The 16466-nt window shown below is 28.1% G+C and overlaps 1 protein-coding gene and 1 long non-coding RNA gene across 2 annotated transcripts; one reads left to right on the top strand and one right to left on the bottom strand.

Moving 5' to 3' along the window:
- Nucleotides 1–2417: 2417 nt before the first annotated feature.
- Nucleotides 2418–3280, top strand: LOC138340798 (uncharacterized). The gene is made up of 2 exons (XR_011213650.1): nucleotides 2418–2509; nucleotides 2994–3280. It is a non-coding gene; the product is annotated as an uncharacterized lncRNA (long non-coding RNA).
- Nucleotides 3281–4418: 1138 nt separating this feature from the next.
- Nucleotides 4419–14708, bottom strand: LOC101261545 (potassium channel KAT3-like). The gene is made up of 13 exons (XM_004228375.5): nucleotides 14172–14708; nucleotides 11630–11845; nucleotides 10648–10809; nucleotides 10335–10392; nucleotides 8817–9134; nucleotides 7668–7907; nucleotides 7170–7268; nucleotides 6952–6984; nucleotides 6265–6450; nucleotides 6019–6096; nucleotides 5363–5408; nucleotides 5119–5262; nucleotides 4419–4590 (listed from the first exon to the last, which is right to left on the bottom strand). The coding sequence occupies exons 1-13, from the start codon at nucleotides 14372–14374 to the stop codon at nucleotides 4487–4489; spliced, it is 1887 nt and encodes a 628-aa protein (XP_004228423.1). The 5' UTR covers nucleotides 14375–14708; the 3' UTR covers nucleotides 4419–4486.
- Between the last annotated feature and the right edge of the window lie 1758 nt (nucleotides 14709–16466).

Raw genomic sequence — 16466 nt, 5'->3', positions numbered from 1 at the left:
GGCTTCGGGAATGAAAGAAAAATTCAAGAAATATTGGGGGACTCCTGAAAAAATGAACAAAATGATTTTTATTGCTTCTGTTTTGGATCCTCGCAATAAATTTGTCTATGTTAGTTTTGCTCTTGAAGAATTACTTGGGGAAGAAACGGGAAATGTAGTGAATACGAAAGTAGAGGCTTACTTGAGGGATTTGTTTACGATATATGTAAGTAAGTATGGAAAAGGTTCCAAAAGTCAACCATCTTCATCTGACTCATCTGATTCTTCTGGTAGTGGCATTTCTCAAAATATGTCCAAAAATTCTTTGAGAACTAAGTTGCACATGAAGAAACAAAAGAATGATTCCGGAAGTGTAGGTGTTAAATCTGAGTTGGATAAATATCTTCTTGAAGACCAAGAACCAGAATCTGAAGATTTTGATATTTTGAGTTGGTGGAAAGTTAATTCTCCTAGATTTCCAGTACTTTCACAGTTGGCTCGAGATGTATTGGCTATTCCTATGTCGAGTGTGGCATCGGAATGTGCATTTAGCACCGGTGGTCGAATTCTAGATCCCTTTAGAAGTTCATTGACTCCCAAATGTGTGCAATGTCTTATTTGTGTCCAAGATTGGCTTAGACAAGAAACCAAGCCTATTTTTGTTGAAGAAAGTTTGGAGTTTCTTGAAAAAATTGAACTTGGTAAGACTTTTTATTTTTTATTTATTTATGAAAAAAATAAAATACTTATTGTGTTGTATCTTGTATGACATGTTTCCTTTTATTAATTATAGAGATGGCAAATAGTGGAAGAAGCTCTTCCATTGTTGATCTATGATTGACTTGCAAGCGGTGAGTTTAATACATCATTTATTTAATCATATCATTTTTTAATCTTAAGTAGTATTCTAAGTTTCTAATATTTGATTTTATCTTAAAAGGTCCAAGGGTCAAGACAATGAAGAAATAATTTTGTTGGCACGTGACACTTGAAAGTTGAAAGCGATCTCATGGAAGAAAGTCAAGAAACTCATTATTGTTGTTTGTTATTGTTGAAAGTAATCTCATGGAAGAAGACAAGAAGTTCAAAATACATTGTTTGTTGCTTATTATTGTTTATTATGAGTTCATGAAAGACTTTATTGTTACTTGTTAGATTGTTATTATGTTGTATTTGTGAAGACATTAACTACAAATCTACAATGCAACTTTTGTTTTAGTGTCATTGTGAATTTCAAATTGTGTGTTTTAGTGATATTGTGAATTTAAAATTTGCGGTGTTAAAGCCTAATGACATATTGAAGATTTGAATCATTGATAATTGATATATTGAAATTTGGTAGTAAATTAGTAATGCACTTCTTTGATTTATTGTATATTTTTACTTTTTAGCCCATTAAGTTGAAAAATGAAACAAAAAATTGTAAACTTTAAAATTTCAAAAAGCCCACTAAACAGGCCCATTAAAAAATCGAATTAAAAAATTGAACTGAATTAATAAAAACTGAACAGAATTAACAAAAACCGAACCGAACCGAAATATTTCGGTTCGGTATTCGGTACGCAATTTATAAAAACCGAAAACCGAAAAAACCGAAAAAAAACTCGAACCGAACCGAAAAACCGAATGCCCACCCCTAAGTCGTAACTGCACAACTATACATTTGGTTGGATTAATCAATCAAATTAAATGCATTTACATTGGAGTAATAGAATTTACTAACTTCTTCATTTCATTCACTTCCATTAAAAAATTTCCCCCTTTTTCACTCGTCCGTTTTAACAAATCAAGTGTTTTAATATTTTCTTTCATATGATTTTAATATTAAATAATTATATAAAATAACAATAATCAAATCCAAAGTTTTCAAAGTATCATTAATAAAATGAATTCTTTCAATAAAAGATACTTCATTCGTTTTAAAAAGGATGACGTAGTTTGACTGGGAACAGAAAAGAAAGAAAACTTTTTAATCTTATGGTTCTAAATTAAAATTATGCCAAATGCATTAAAATATTCTTTAATATTGTGATTTTAAACATGTCAAACAGAAAGTCAAAGTTAAAGTGTTGCCAAAAAAGAGAAAGGGATCATTCTTTTAGCAACGGACTAAAAAAATATAGACATTTTTTTTAAACGGAGAAAGTAATTAATAATGTTTTTTAGAGTGTTCAGTCATCAAAGGCCATAAAAGGAGAAGCACTTAAAGAATTTTCTAATTTCCACCCATAAGAATTAAATGAATTTCTGAATAAGATATTAATTGTTACATTTGTCACTTGTTACAACAAAAATTCATTTTTTTCTATATATGACTATGAATTAAATTTTATTCATCTGATACTAATTGAATATATATAGTGGTGGTGGTGGTTGGGGGTTGGGGTATATATATTGCTTGTTGAAGGTCTATCTTTCAACACAAACTAGATAAATAGCATTGCCTCTTGCAAATTCAAAGCTTAAGACATGATTTTTTGTTATTCAAAGTTGGCTTTGGTGGTCACTCTTCTTCTTATTTTCACTACAAGTATGCCTCCTCTCTCTCACACACGTTCACAAAAACGAATTCAAGATTTTAAGTTCATAATCTTTTACAAGTAATTTCAAATTAACTTATAATATCATTGAATTAACAATCGAATGTTTATGAATATTTTTAGGGAATTTTTCAATACATATAACAGGTATTAACAAAAACTATTGAAATAACATAAATTTGTAACTAAAATTTGAATCCCCTTTTAAATACACACAAAATCTTGCAAAACTTGATTATTATTTTTTTGAGAATTTTGTAATGTAACGTATGTGAAATTTTAGGTCTTAATATTTTTAGTCGCCCCCCCGCCCCCCTTGGTGCCACCCACCCACCCTCATCTCTCACTTTTCAATTTATATTACATTTTTAATATTTTGAAAGTTAAATGAGTTTTTTATTTGGTGTGAATTTTCATGTCTTTTAAATATTTTAAATTATATTATTAATTATTGTGATTTATAATATTTTGCAGGTACTAAATTTATGAAAGTTTTAGCACACTCGGATACAGGCGCAAAGCAATACGAATGCAATTATAATGTTGATTGCAAAGGGTTGTGTACGTTTTTTAATAGTGGATTTCCAGTTTGCCTTCCAACAAAAAATTGCTACTGCGTTCCATTTCCGTGCTGCTAAATAATAATATTTCGAGTTTAAGTTATATAAATTATATTAGTATAAGTTATTTGTATCGATAGTATATAAAATATAAACTCTATGGTCCTAAATTGTTACAAGATCATCTACTTCAAGTTTCAACCGATTATGTAGTAATATTTATGTTGTCTTAATTTTGCTATGTATGAAATCAAATGCTAATTTAAAAAGAAATTGAATAATCGGCAATTATTCAATTCTTGATTATTTGTGTTGCTTCATACGATGTTCATAATTGAATTCATGTTGTTATTATTTACTCTTCCGTTTCAATTTGATTATTTTAGTTCGATTAAATAGTTATTCTTTTATTTTTTAGTTTCAACATAACATGTTTAAGATTAAATAACATTATAATACATTCTATATATCTTTAATTTAAGATTATAAAATTTAAATTTTTTTTTATTTTCTTAAATTTCGTATTAAATTAAAATCAGATAAATAAATTAAATGAAAAAATACTTTGATCTGTCTTCGAAGAACCATCATGATACTTTAAACTCACATTTATTTTATTAAAAACATTTTATTGTTGTCAGTTCTTTAAAACCACCATATTTTTTAATGTGATATCAAATTAAAGTCCATTCGTTATTGAAATCCACTGCATCATTATAAGTTTTAACACCATCCTTACACGAAAAACATTGTTTGCCATCCCCTTAACATATCATTTACAATGAGTTATTTACGTAAGTTCAGAGTCTAAAAGATATAAAATATTAACAAAAAATTTAAAATGATATATAAAATTTTATATTAATCAAAACGGTGAAATCGCTATAACAACAACGATTTCCTCCACCAAATAAAGCAAAATCGCTGCTACTGCAGCGATTTTGCAAAATGTAATTTTTTTTTAAAAAAAAAAAATTCAAATCGCTACCTAGCCAGCGGTTTTCATTTTTAAATTTTTTTTTTTTAAAGAAAATCTCTGCCTAGGCAGCGATTTTCATTTTCTTAATTTTTTTAAAAAAATGAAAAAAAAATTGTAAATCGCTCCCTAGGTAGCGATTTGATTTTTTTTTTTAAAAAAAAATCACATTTTGCAAAATCGCTGCAGTAGTAGCGATTTTGCTTTTTTCGGTAGAGAAAATCGCTGTTTTTCAGTGATTTTGTCATTTTGATTAATACAAAATTTAATAAACCATTTTAAAATTTTTATTAATATTTTATACCTTTTAAGCTCCGAACTCTTATTTATTCTATTATATATATTCAATCTCATTACCATATATTTACTGTCAGATTCAATATGAGTATATCAACACACAAAATATTTTCAGTACATTTGTTTTTTTTTCCTCAAAAAATATACAAGTGATCATCCTCTCTCAGAGCAGCCAAATCCTCTACTTGAGAACCATCCGCCATGAGAATCGTACTTCCTCTTCTCCCAAACTTACTTTCTGCATCCACACCAAATATAGGATTAACAACGGATTTTGATCGGATCAATGGGAATGAAATTGTTGAAATGCTACAAGATAGGAGTGTTAAAAATGAACCAAAACATATGTAACCCGCCCAACTTGCCCAGAATTTTAAGGGTTGAGTTCAATATAATTTGAATTGGGTCCAATCTCAATCCATTCAGCCCGTTTTAATTTTTTTTATTAAGTTATGTTACTATATTGAAGGTATGAATTATTATCTATTAAACATCTTTTAGGATTTATCTATCAGTTTGTTATTTTTTTGATTATTAAAGTTAATTATCAATATGTTATATTATTGAGATTAATCAGGCCGAATTGGGCGGATCAAGACCCAACCCGTTTTTTAGCCCATTTGAACCCAAAGTAAACTTGGACGGGTCAAGACCTAACCCGATTTCTATTCAACGCATTATGATATTTTCAATTTCAACCCAACCAGCCGATTTGACACCCCTGCTACAAGATGTTATATTTCAAATTGAATGTACTAATGATCACCTGCAATACTATGAAGATTTTCAATTGAATCAGGTAGATGTATAAGTTTTCCTCCTGATTTTGGCTTATGATCCGGGTGATATCCGTGAATTATCACTCTAGTAGAAGGTGTTTTTGATAACGAAGAAGTAGTTGCCGATAACTCTGCATACGAAATGAGGGATTATAATATGAAGAAGTAAACACATAATATTTATGCCTTATTAAATGTGAGGTTTGTAATCTTGAAAATAAGACAGGTTACCGTTTTCTTGTTGGTCTTGAGCTCCGGCCTCATTCATCGAGGCTTCCTGCAAGAAAACGAAACAAACATAAAAGAGTTATTCAAAAAATTTGGTCTTTGCATCTCCATTTGATTGCAGTTATAAACTTAGTTTGTTTTGCATATATTAACTATGTTATAAAAGAACAAAATCATAGTAACATTTTGGCTGAATATATTGATAGTCTACGTCTCTTAAATTTGTCATTAAATTTCATTAAGATATATATACTTAAAAGTGTTTCAATTAGACAATTCTGACTATATTTTGAAAAAGATTATACCGTGTGTATTCAAGCGTCCATTATACAGATACATTAAACACTCAAATATATCAATTCATTTAATTATATAAATACATTAGCCTCAACAAATCGTATATCATTATACTTGTTCCAATTGATATTTACTTGTATAATTAATCAAATTAAAGAAACTGACACGAGTTTAATAAAAACATGTCATAAATTGAGTGTCAACATGAAATTTATTGACAAATTTAAAAGATCGTCAGACGTATTTAGCCTAACATTTCTCACTAACATAACAACACATCCTCAAATTAATTACTGTATGAAATTAAGTTTATATTCTGTGTAATTGATTTCATATATAGTTTACCACAAAAAGTAAATTACCTCACTAATTAAATCATCAAGAAATTCTGATATTAGCGGCATCTCAGCTAGCTCCTCATTTTTCAATCCCTTCAAATGCTGATATATAACACCAAAAATTAACATCAACAAGTAACAAATGCGACACGTAACTACCAGTTATTATCTCAGAAAGTCATTTTTCTCATTGATTCTAATTTTCTTCATCAAAGAAATCGACTTTCTAAGATAATAACTATTACGGGAGAAAATTAATGTATAATGCACCTGAATAAAATTAGTGTGAATTATTTTTCCATCTTCATGAAGGGGTTGTACCAATTGCTTGAAATGATGATGACTAATACGAACAACTTGAGAAAGCCTTTTAGTTCTCACTGTGAAAGGTTGAGGGATATTGAATATTACACCTATTTCTCCAAACATTTGTTGAGATCCCAACTTGGATAAAAACTGTCAAACAAAAAAGTTGTAGAAATTTTTTTTTATTAAACATATATAATCAATTAATTATATGTGAATAGTCTAAGAGGTTTATTTTGATATGTTCGTGCTAGGCAGAGAAAAGGGGTTCAATTGAATCCTATCTGTTAAAATAATACTGTGAAATTTCTGACTCCGCCACTGGATGTGAAGTCAGGATTTGAAGTTTATGTGTTCGCGATTAGAGAATACAACCAACAATGCTAGTTTTAGGAATTTGAATTGAATTTCTATGCTTATTTTAATGAATTTTTTTACAACCAACTAAATCTAAACTTCTTCACTATTCGTACAGATTTGACGGAGTGAAGCTATACCGAGAAAATCGTTTTATCTCAATCAATCAAGAATGTTTCACCTTATTATTATTTTTAACATTGATATTTAAGAAAAGTGACGAATTAACACAAACACAAAATTCAAATTAAAGTTATTGAGTTAAGTCGAAGAGAAAGAGATATAGGTACATACTTGTTCCATTCCGTTCTTGTATGTTACAACATCCTGCATTGGTCAATTAACTATTTAGTAAGTTAGAAAATATATTTGTTCAAACTATCTAAAATGTTATCGTATTAGTGTCAAATCCTTCACAAATCCACTATTTTTGAAGGATTCGACACACACGATGACATTTTTAAAGAGTTAGAATTAATTAAAACTTGACTGCTGGAATGAATGTAACGTACCACAGCCCCAGATACAATAATGTAGAAATCTGTTGGTATCTCATTTTGTATGACAATATCCACTTTTGGTGGAAAATATTCTGCTTTTATTTCTGATACCTACATTATAAAAAAAATAAGAAGAAGAAAATACTATATTTTTGGAGAAGACACAAGTACTCCTAGATTATGATTGAAATTTCAAAGACATTTTAATTAAATTAAGGTCTTATTATCCCTGAACTTATTTTATATATAATATTGTACACCTTTTGGCTTATGTGGCACATTCCATGACTCCCCACGGAGTTGATGCACGTGGAGATGTTTGGATGTCACGTAAGCAAAAATAGTGTACAAAATTAAAAAGAAAATGAGTTCAGGAGATAATAAGACCTTAGTTTAGGTCGGATGTGTCTCTGCAATTTGGATCATAGTCTAAGGAGATACTTCTAGCTTATCCCTTATATTTTGTGTCATCCAATCAAATATCGTCACATAAATTGAGAAAGAAATTACCAATTGGACGATAAAGTCGTCGGAGACTCCTTTGAATAGATGGGAATTTTGTAGAGTGGTACGAAAGAGTTGTTGTAGAATGCTAGATCTAATAGCCTTTGGCAAGTCTTCTAAAACTTGTTCTTGTTGTAGTTCTGCTGTCTTGAATTTCAGTGTTAAATGTGCCAACATTTGTTCTCTTAGCCCTTCTGGAAGTCTATTTTTTTTTGCATACCTCAAAATCTCATTGATAGCATCCCTCTACATGCACATTTAATAAATATAGAAATATGTCATTCTCGATCGTTTCTAATCATCCTGCTAATAGTTTCACATATTTGTTGTTGTTACTATGGGGTAGTATACTCATGAAGCATAAGAATATAATTTTACTTGTTGGTGCCAATTGGACCGGGGGTGGACTTAGAGATTGCCGAGGGGGTTCATTAAAAAATTATGTTGTATATTTAAGGTATTTTTAAGAATTTTTTATGTCTATATATTAATTTTGAACCTCCTGAATGTAAGATTAGAGGCTGACACAATAACAAAAATGACCATTAGCGGCATTAAATTCTTAATTGCTGTTAAATATGTATTTTTAGCGGCAATTGTCACTCTTTGTATATGTTCCTAAAGCCTTTAGTGATATTAGTTCTAATGACACTTAACCAATGCCGGTAAAGAGGTTAACACTCTTTATTAATATCAATATTTAATGTCACTAAAAGTTGTTTTTGTTGTTGTGTGGCTTAGTGCTTGAGATTCCAAGATCAAATCTTAGGCACTACTCTTTTTTTTCCGAACTTCATTAATGAAAATCCTGAATCAGCCACTGAATTGAACGGCGTGCAGACTTTTGTTGCTCTTATAAAACTTTTGGCCTGTAAGGTTGCATGTTATGACAACTCGAGCTTACTTGATCTGTTCAATTGAGACTTTATAATGCAATCACATTCTCTAGTTCAATTATTGTTTTCATTTCTGTATTTTTTATTTATCCACTAGGTCAGTCTGATCAGGTTGGTTCTTTAAATTCGAGGATTAAATCAGTAATCCGAGCTTTCTTTATTGAGAATGCTTATGTGATGAGGATTCTCAATTCTTTTTGAAACCGATTAAAAAAGAAAATAATATCACATAAATTAAGATAGATGAAATAATACGTACCATGACGAAGGTTCGGACAGCGGTATGGACAATAAGGTTAGTCATGTTGCCAATCAAGTATGCAGTAAGGCCAATGTTGAAAAGCATGTAAAAAATGGTGAAAATCTTTTCTTCAATATTCACAGCATGAAGATCACCATAGCCAACAGTTGAAAGTGTAACAATAGACCAATACATTGAATAAGTATATCCTAGCCATATACTTCTTGATTTGAAATCAGGTATATTTGCTCCCATCCATGTTGATTCTGAATTATGATAACGTGTTGCCAACCAGTAATAGAAACAACCAGCTGAATGCACTGCAAATAGTGTCACCTTTTCGTACAATAACACACTCGTACAGTCAGACTTCTCTATAATAATATTTTCTAATAATATTTTGTTATAACAATTATGTCCAATGTTTGATTGTATATGAATATCGATCAATGTCTATATTATATAGGGAAAATTATGCGGTTAAACATACTTATACTACTTAAGTACTAATCATGGCTATAGTTTTCTATAATTACTACTCACGACTAACATTATGCATTAATTACGTGGGCTGATTTCGAGTTTGTATAATTAGCCACATTTGTATATGTATAATTCGTCAGAATATACAAATACATATATATATAATATACAATTATCTAATCGATATATATATACAATTCACTTCTCTTCCACTATCTGTCCTCTCCCATTCTTGCTCGCCTCTCTCCTGTCTCTCCTAATCTCGCTTGTCATATATACAAATGCTTATGTATAATATACAATTATTTAACTGATATACATATATAATTCATCTCTCTCTCACTTTTTGCCCTCTCTCTCGCCTCTCGCCTCTCTCTCCCAATTTCGCTCGTTTCTCTCCTCCCTATAACATATAGCTTCGAATTGTTATTATTAAACTATAACTATAGAGAAAAGTCAGTTTGTTTTGAGTGGTTATATGTGAAAGTTCCCCTATATATATATATGCTTCTTTATATATATATATATATATATATATATATATACTTTTTTGTTTCAATTCAAGTGTGTTTTAGTTTGATAAGACACAAAATTAAGGAAAATAATGAAGATATTTCAAATTGTGTAGTCTTAATTAAACTATAGATATATGTAATGTATCAAAGTTTTTTTTTAAAAAAACTTGTAATCTTGAATCTTAATATGTTCAGATTACACAAAATAAAAAAATAAAAAGAAATATTCTTCGTTTAAATATAGACAGTAAGATATTTAAATTAAAATTGAGAGAATATTTAAACTCCATTACTCCCTTCATCTCATGAATTTGTGTGACATTATTTGACAAAATTTAAGAAAGAAGATTTTTTGTAAAAAAAAGTTCATCGTCTAAACAAAATTTAAATTAAATTACTTATTTTTTAATCATATTTTTTTTTTAAGGGTAAATCTAAAATTTATATCTCACATTAACTGAGGCTGAAAAAGTATATATTTATGATCTAGAAAAAATAATAATTAATGTGATATATAGCTAAGATTATGAGTACTTACACAAATAAGTTTAAAATATCTCGTCCAAAAGTAGCTGAATCTAGTATCCTTCTCCAACCTAAAACGCAAGGGAAGAAAAATTAGTTGATTGGTGTTTGCTTGCTTGCGCGTTATTAATTAAGTTGGTCAAACTGATTTATAAGTATTTTCAACTCATTCGATAAAAGTCAATAACTTGTTTTTCAACTATTTATAAGTAAAATCAGAAGTTAGTCATCAAATTGTGTCACGTGAAACTTATTTTAATAAAAATAAAAATTTCATAACCGAATTTATCAATTTAAATTGTGTCACATAAATAAAAGAAATATACCTCGAGAAGAATTTACTAACACGGCGGAGTCGCCATAATCTTAACAAGTTAAGGAAGCCAAATACTTGTCCTCTACTAGTTTTGCCAGTGACAACTCTGTATATGGCTTGAAATGGTAGAGTTGAAGCTACATCCATTGGAAACCATAGATGTGTGACATACCTTTACAAACAAAAGAAAAATAATGAAATTAATTGTATTCTCCATATTGGCAAAAAGTAGTGGTGTACTGTGCACGTGACCGGGTTAGTTCGGATTTTTCAAATATCAAATCAAATTATTTGTGTCAATTTTTAAATGTATAAACCAAATCAAACCAATAAAATTTGAATTTTTTGGATTTTTCGAGTTCTTTTACGATAAAGTATTCATACAAACATATCAGTTATTTGTACTTCAAATATTTCTTTAAATTTATCAAAATACAACTATATAAGGTGTATCTTAAGAAAATAATATAAAATATGATATAATTAACGACACTAAAATATCCAACAAAAAAATAATAATGATATCACGTAAAACAAATGTTGCAAATGAACAAGTTATAATGAAAATGGTAATTATTTAAAAGTACTAAAAAAATATTAAACAAGTTTAATAAGTATTAGTTACATGAAATATACAATTCTTAGTATCAATAGGGGTACGTATACCGTCAAACATTTCAATAATAATAACATTTGTCTCGATAACTTTTAGTTATTAACGCGAATACTATTATATGAAATATATAATTCTCCTTTCTCAATTTATATAATTCATTTTTCTTTTAATTAGTCAATCCCAAGAAAATCGACACATATCTATCATTTGTTTCAGACCACAAATTTCAAAACTGGTACTTTCTTAAAATTTGTGTGAAGACAAACTACAACATACTAAAATTGGAACATAACATGAACATACGTTTTGAAGAAAATTTGATCGTTATAATGAAGCATTATTTTTAAATTGACTGTTATAGAAAGATGTGACGTACCTTAAAGCAATTTTCTTGTGTTCTTCAACAAGTAAGTAAGTAGATTTGTCCAAGTATGCAACAAAGAAAGTGAGTATAATGTCAATAGCAAAGAAGGCATCAACCACTAAATCAACAGGCAAGAGTGCTCCAGTAGATGCCTTGCTGAATGCTAACTCAAAGGGAGATGACCATGCTGAGTACACCACTAGTACAACAAGAAATGCTTGCCACAATCTACATTTGCCAAAGGTTCAAAAAAATAAGAATAATATTTTTTGTTATAATAGAATGACTTCGTCTGTTTTAATTCATGTGAACTTACTTCTTTTCGTGAAAAATAAAACATATATGTGTTTAATATATGCAAATAATATGGGAGGTGAAGTTTGGGTAATGAGGATAGGGCTATGCGGGTGGGAGAAGATAATCAATGTGAAACGATTATGAGGAAGTTATTTATTTATTAAAAAATTATTTTTCTAGAAAAAATATTTTTCAAAAGTTTATATTTTCTTCTGTCATTTCATTTACCCACGGTTAATTTATTATAATAAAAATAATTTTTAGCGATAATTTATTGACATAATAATAAAGAGTGATAGTATCTTTAACGACATTAGTTAAGTGTCGTTAGATCTAATGTCGCTAACGTCTTTAGAAACATATACAAAAAGTATTAATTGTTACTAAAATACATATTTAGCGCCACTAAAGCTATTTTTGATGTAATAATTTTAGTTTTATTTTGATTCATCATCGTGGTGAACGGAAAAGTAAGAGCTGCCTGCGTACGTTAGTGGAAAAATGAATATGGATATTTAATGACGAGAATTCAATAAAGATAAAAATTGTACTAATAATTACAAAAAATTGTAATGTTAAGAATTAATTCTGCTTTGGGAAAGTAAAAGACCTTTTTTTCCTACCAAAAAAAGAATCTTTCACTATAGTAGAAAGAAAACAAGTGGGAGTGAGTCGAGCGAAAGCAAATTAATTTTTAATGATGAATTATTTTTACGATTTTATTTTAGACATAAAAAGAAGAATAACAATGCTAGGTTAAGTCATAAATATTGAGTTTACACGAACCAAGCTAAAAAAAATATATATATTTATATGGTGTCGTCCTAAAAAAAATAATTAGATGCACAAATAGAAAAAAAATAGATTAGAATAATTGTGATCTCTCAAGTTCCAAAAATATAAACGTCAATAAGAAGTAAGTTTTGTCCCTTGAATCAATATTGTCAAAAGACTCCATGAGATCCATTGAACATGGTTTTTATAATCAACATAAAGTCAAAGCTCTACTCACTATTAAGCTTCATTGAAGTCCCTTAAATTTAGGGTAATCATGTTACAAATTCTTCCTCCGTCCGGTATTATTTATCATGATTTTTATTTTTAGAGTTAAACTATAAAAATTTTGATTAATATTTTAAGATATATTTTTTTTATCATATTAATATACAAAAAATTATAATTTATAGTACTTTTTATATAGTTTTAGAATATCTAATTTTTTTGTTTAAAATATCAAATTAATGTGATTTAATTTATCTTTGAAAATTAGTTAAATTAACTTTAGATAAATGCAACATGACAAACAATTCTAGATAAAGAAAGTAGTAATAACACTTCATTTCATTCGATATTCAATATTTAACGAGACTGGGTTAAATTTTCATTTTATGTCGATTAAGTTTTAAATAAATAAATTTGTATTCAGTAGATTAGTTTTAACTTCTAACTACCACTCGTAAAAGTCAATGGTGTCATGTGTCATTGGAAATTAAAAAATTATCATCTTACATAATTTCTTAGCTAAACAACAAATTAGAAAGTATCACACTTTGTGATTTGAATTTATAATATAAATCTTATTTTTCACTCTATTTACAAGTATAATTTTCCTCTTTTTAAAACTTGCTATGATGATACGATGTTCATACTTGCAAAGAAATCTGCATATATGAATAGTCCTCTGTTTCGATTTATTTGACGATTTTTTATTTTAAGTTAATTGGCAAAAAAATGACACTTGGTTATTAAATCGATCGACTTTAAATTTTATATTTCATTTTTAATAAAATAATTTATTGCTATAGAAATTTCTCAAGCTTATTTTAAATTATTTTATAAAAATATTATTTTCTTAAATATTATGCTCAATCAAATACAACTTCACGTAAAATTAAGATATCAAAATCTCTCCATTTTAATTTATTAAAGTTACTTATACTTTCAATCGGTTTAAAAAAATAATATTATTCTTTATATCTAGTAATCATTTACACCCAATATCATATAAAGAAAACAAATCACTGACCATCAGATTCAAATACTTTTTTAATATTATTTAGTTTAAGTTCATAAAAGTCAAAAAATTTCTTTATTTTTCTTAAATTTTATATCGAAAAATAAAAAGATAAAAAATAAAATAAATATACTGAAATTTTTCTTCTTGATTCAAATTTTCCGTTGATTAAAAATATTTCGAAGATAATAAGTATTAGCTGATCGATAAATAATTTCGATAGGAAGGAAGTAAATTATTTACCTGTATCTACGATCATACGGAGCAATAAGAAATCTCTTAAGCCTAACTGAGCTTTCACCCATCACTGTTCCAAAAGCTGGCAATAAGCTACTTGAAAGTGAAGCTAAATTTCTGATTTCGCCACTCGAATGTCGTCGGAATAACAGCGGCATCGGAGACCTCGTCTCCGATAACGGCATCGGAGATCGAGTCGTCTCCGACATTTTTTTTAGCTAAGAAGATAGAGAGAAGAAGGGATTTTGAGAGGTTAAGTTTGTTGAGGATATGCAAGAGACTTGATTTTAGTTGTTATATGTATGTGTGACCTCAGGTGCGGAGTTAGTAGTCTGCTTATAAATTCGAATGAACTTAATAGATTTTATGGGTATATTAATAAAAAAAATTATTAAGATATATTAAAAAATATTATATATAAATTTTAGTTATTATATATTATTTAAAATCATTATTATAAAATTCAAAATAAAGTTGAATTTAGGAGAATTGTATGACATGTTGAGGTAAGGGAAAGTTGTGTTAAGCATCATCATGTAGACTAATAATATTATAAAATGCAGATAACTTAGTTATTATTATAGCTAGAGAGAGAAAAGAGTTGACATTCACTTATATAAACAATAAAATATATATAAACATTATCTTTGATCTATAATTGAACTATATCTCTATACTAGAAAAGTTGACAAGTCCAAAAAAGGAAGAAAATATATGTATATATATATATGTCTGAATTATTAGGTGTTTGATGATATTTATATAGAAAAAAATACATTACAGTTTAGATTAAAATTCATAAAAACGTGATACTTTTAGATAAGTTATTTTTAATCATTTCTTTAAGGAAATAAATAAAAATCTCACTATATTCACTATATATAGATCTAATTAGTGTGTAAACAATACTTCAAGCTAATATACATCTTCTTGGTTAACATTCAACATTCTAGGCCTTTATATCCATCATGAAAAGTGTGACACCTTTAATAAAAAAGTTACATTTTCTTTTTATGTTAGGCAATACTTTCTTGGATGTGATCTAAATTAACGTAAATTTTGGCCTTAGGCTATGCTTTTCATGTGTTTTTTTCGTCTTAGATGTCATGCTTTTAAAAAAGGTACAAATTAGATCACACTTCTAGCACCTCATAATATATAACAACGCTTTTAATGACTTCTACTTGCAACTTTTTAAAGTACATGATTTATAATAAGCTACACTTTCAAAGCATGTCAATTGGCTTGTTGAATTGGTCTAGCTTACGATTATATATGATCCCTCCGTCTCAAGTTGATTGTTTAGTCTTAACATGATACGGAGTTTTACAAAAAAAAAAAAAAATCTCAAATTGACAAAAAGTTTATTAGAATATTTTTTAATCTTATATAATCTCAAATACGTCATGTGCATTCATAATTTGTCTTTTAAAACGGAGATTATTTTTTACAATAAAATAATAAATTAATAGGAAAAAAATATTTGAAAAATACTTCAAATTTGAGCGAAATTACTGTAACGATACCAAACTTTGTGGAGGACCTTTTACTCCCTCCCCCCCCCCCTCCCTGCACTCACACTATTCAATTGTATATTTTAAAGGTATATATACATCCACATGGACACATTACTATTTATAATGATGCAATATTCATGATAGCTCATGTAAGCACATATTTATTTTATTTTATTATATATGGACATATATATATGTCTTCGAAATACACTATTAAATAATAATAAAAAAATCTTTTCAAAATTTAATATTATTATAATAATTTCAATTAAAATTTAAATATTTTTTTCCCTAATTAATAAAAGAGATCTATCGTATAGGAGTAAAATATCACACTAAGAGAGTCAAAAAGACAAAAACATTACAACACATGAAGTGTCCCTAGCTAGTAAAAGACGACACTTTTTGTGCATGCATCCAAATCTTAATCAATTATAATATTTGGTAGAGTCGTTGAATTCATGTAATTTGGCTTTTCAAAATCAACACTGACAATATTAATATAAAATATAAATAATTTGTATTTTGGAGTCATGTGATGTAGAATAAATGCACCCCCTTAAGACTACTTTATTTTATTTAATCCCAAGGGTCGGTGAGGCGGTGATGCAAAATTCGAGTCCAAAAATCACCTTAAACATGAAAAAATAAACATGTAAATCTTAACATGATATCGATATGTGCATAAATATTCGTTATTTCATTTATATGGGACTGATTATTAATAACATTTTATTCAATTAAATAATATTAATACATGAACTCTTTATAAAGATTCAAAGAA

The sequence above is a fragment of the Solanum lycopersicum genome, chromosome 1 (assembly GCF_036512215.1).
Source record: "Solanum lycopersicum chromosome 1, SLM_r2.1".
Taxonomy (NCBI): Eukaryota; Viridiplantae; Streptophyta; class Magnoliopsida; order Solanales; family Solanaceae; genus Solanum; species Solanum lycopersicum.
This window is presented reverse-complemented; position numbering and strand designations above follow the sequence as displayed.

What these genes read in the sequence shown, in the direction of transcription:
- LOC101261545 (XM_004228375.5), bottom strand. Translation starts at nt 14,374, where the DNA reads ATGTCGGAGACGACTCGATCTCCGATGCCGTTATCGGAGACGAGGTCT. An exon ending in CACAAGAAAATTGCTTTAAG is followed by an intron (nt 10,810 to 11,629) that starts GTACGTCACATC and finishes TTGTTTGTAAAG; the next exon opens with GTATGTCACACATCTATGGT. An exon ending in TCAAGACCAACAAGAAAACG is followed by an intron (nt 5,263 to 5,362) that starts GTAACCTGTCTT and finishes TTTCGTATGCAG; the next exon opens with AGTTATCGGCAACTACTTCT.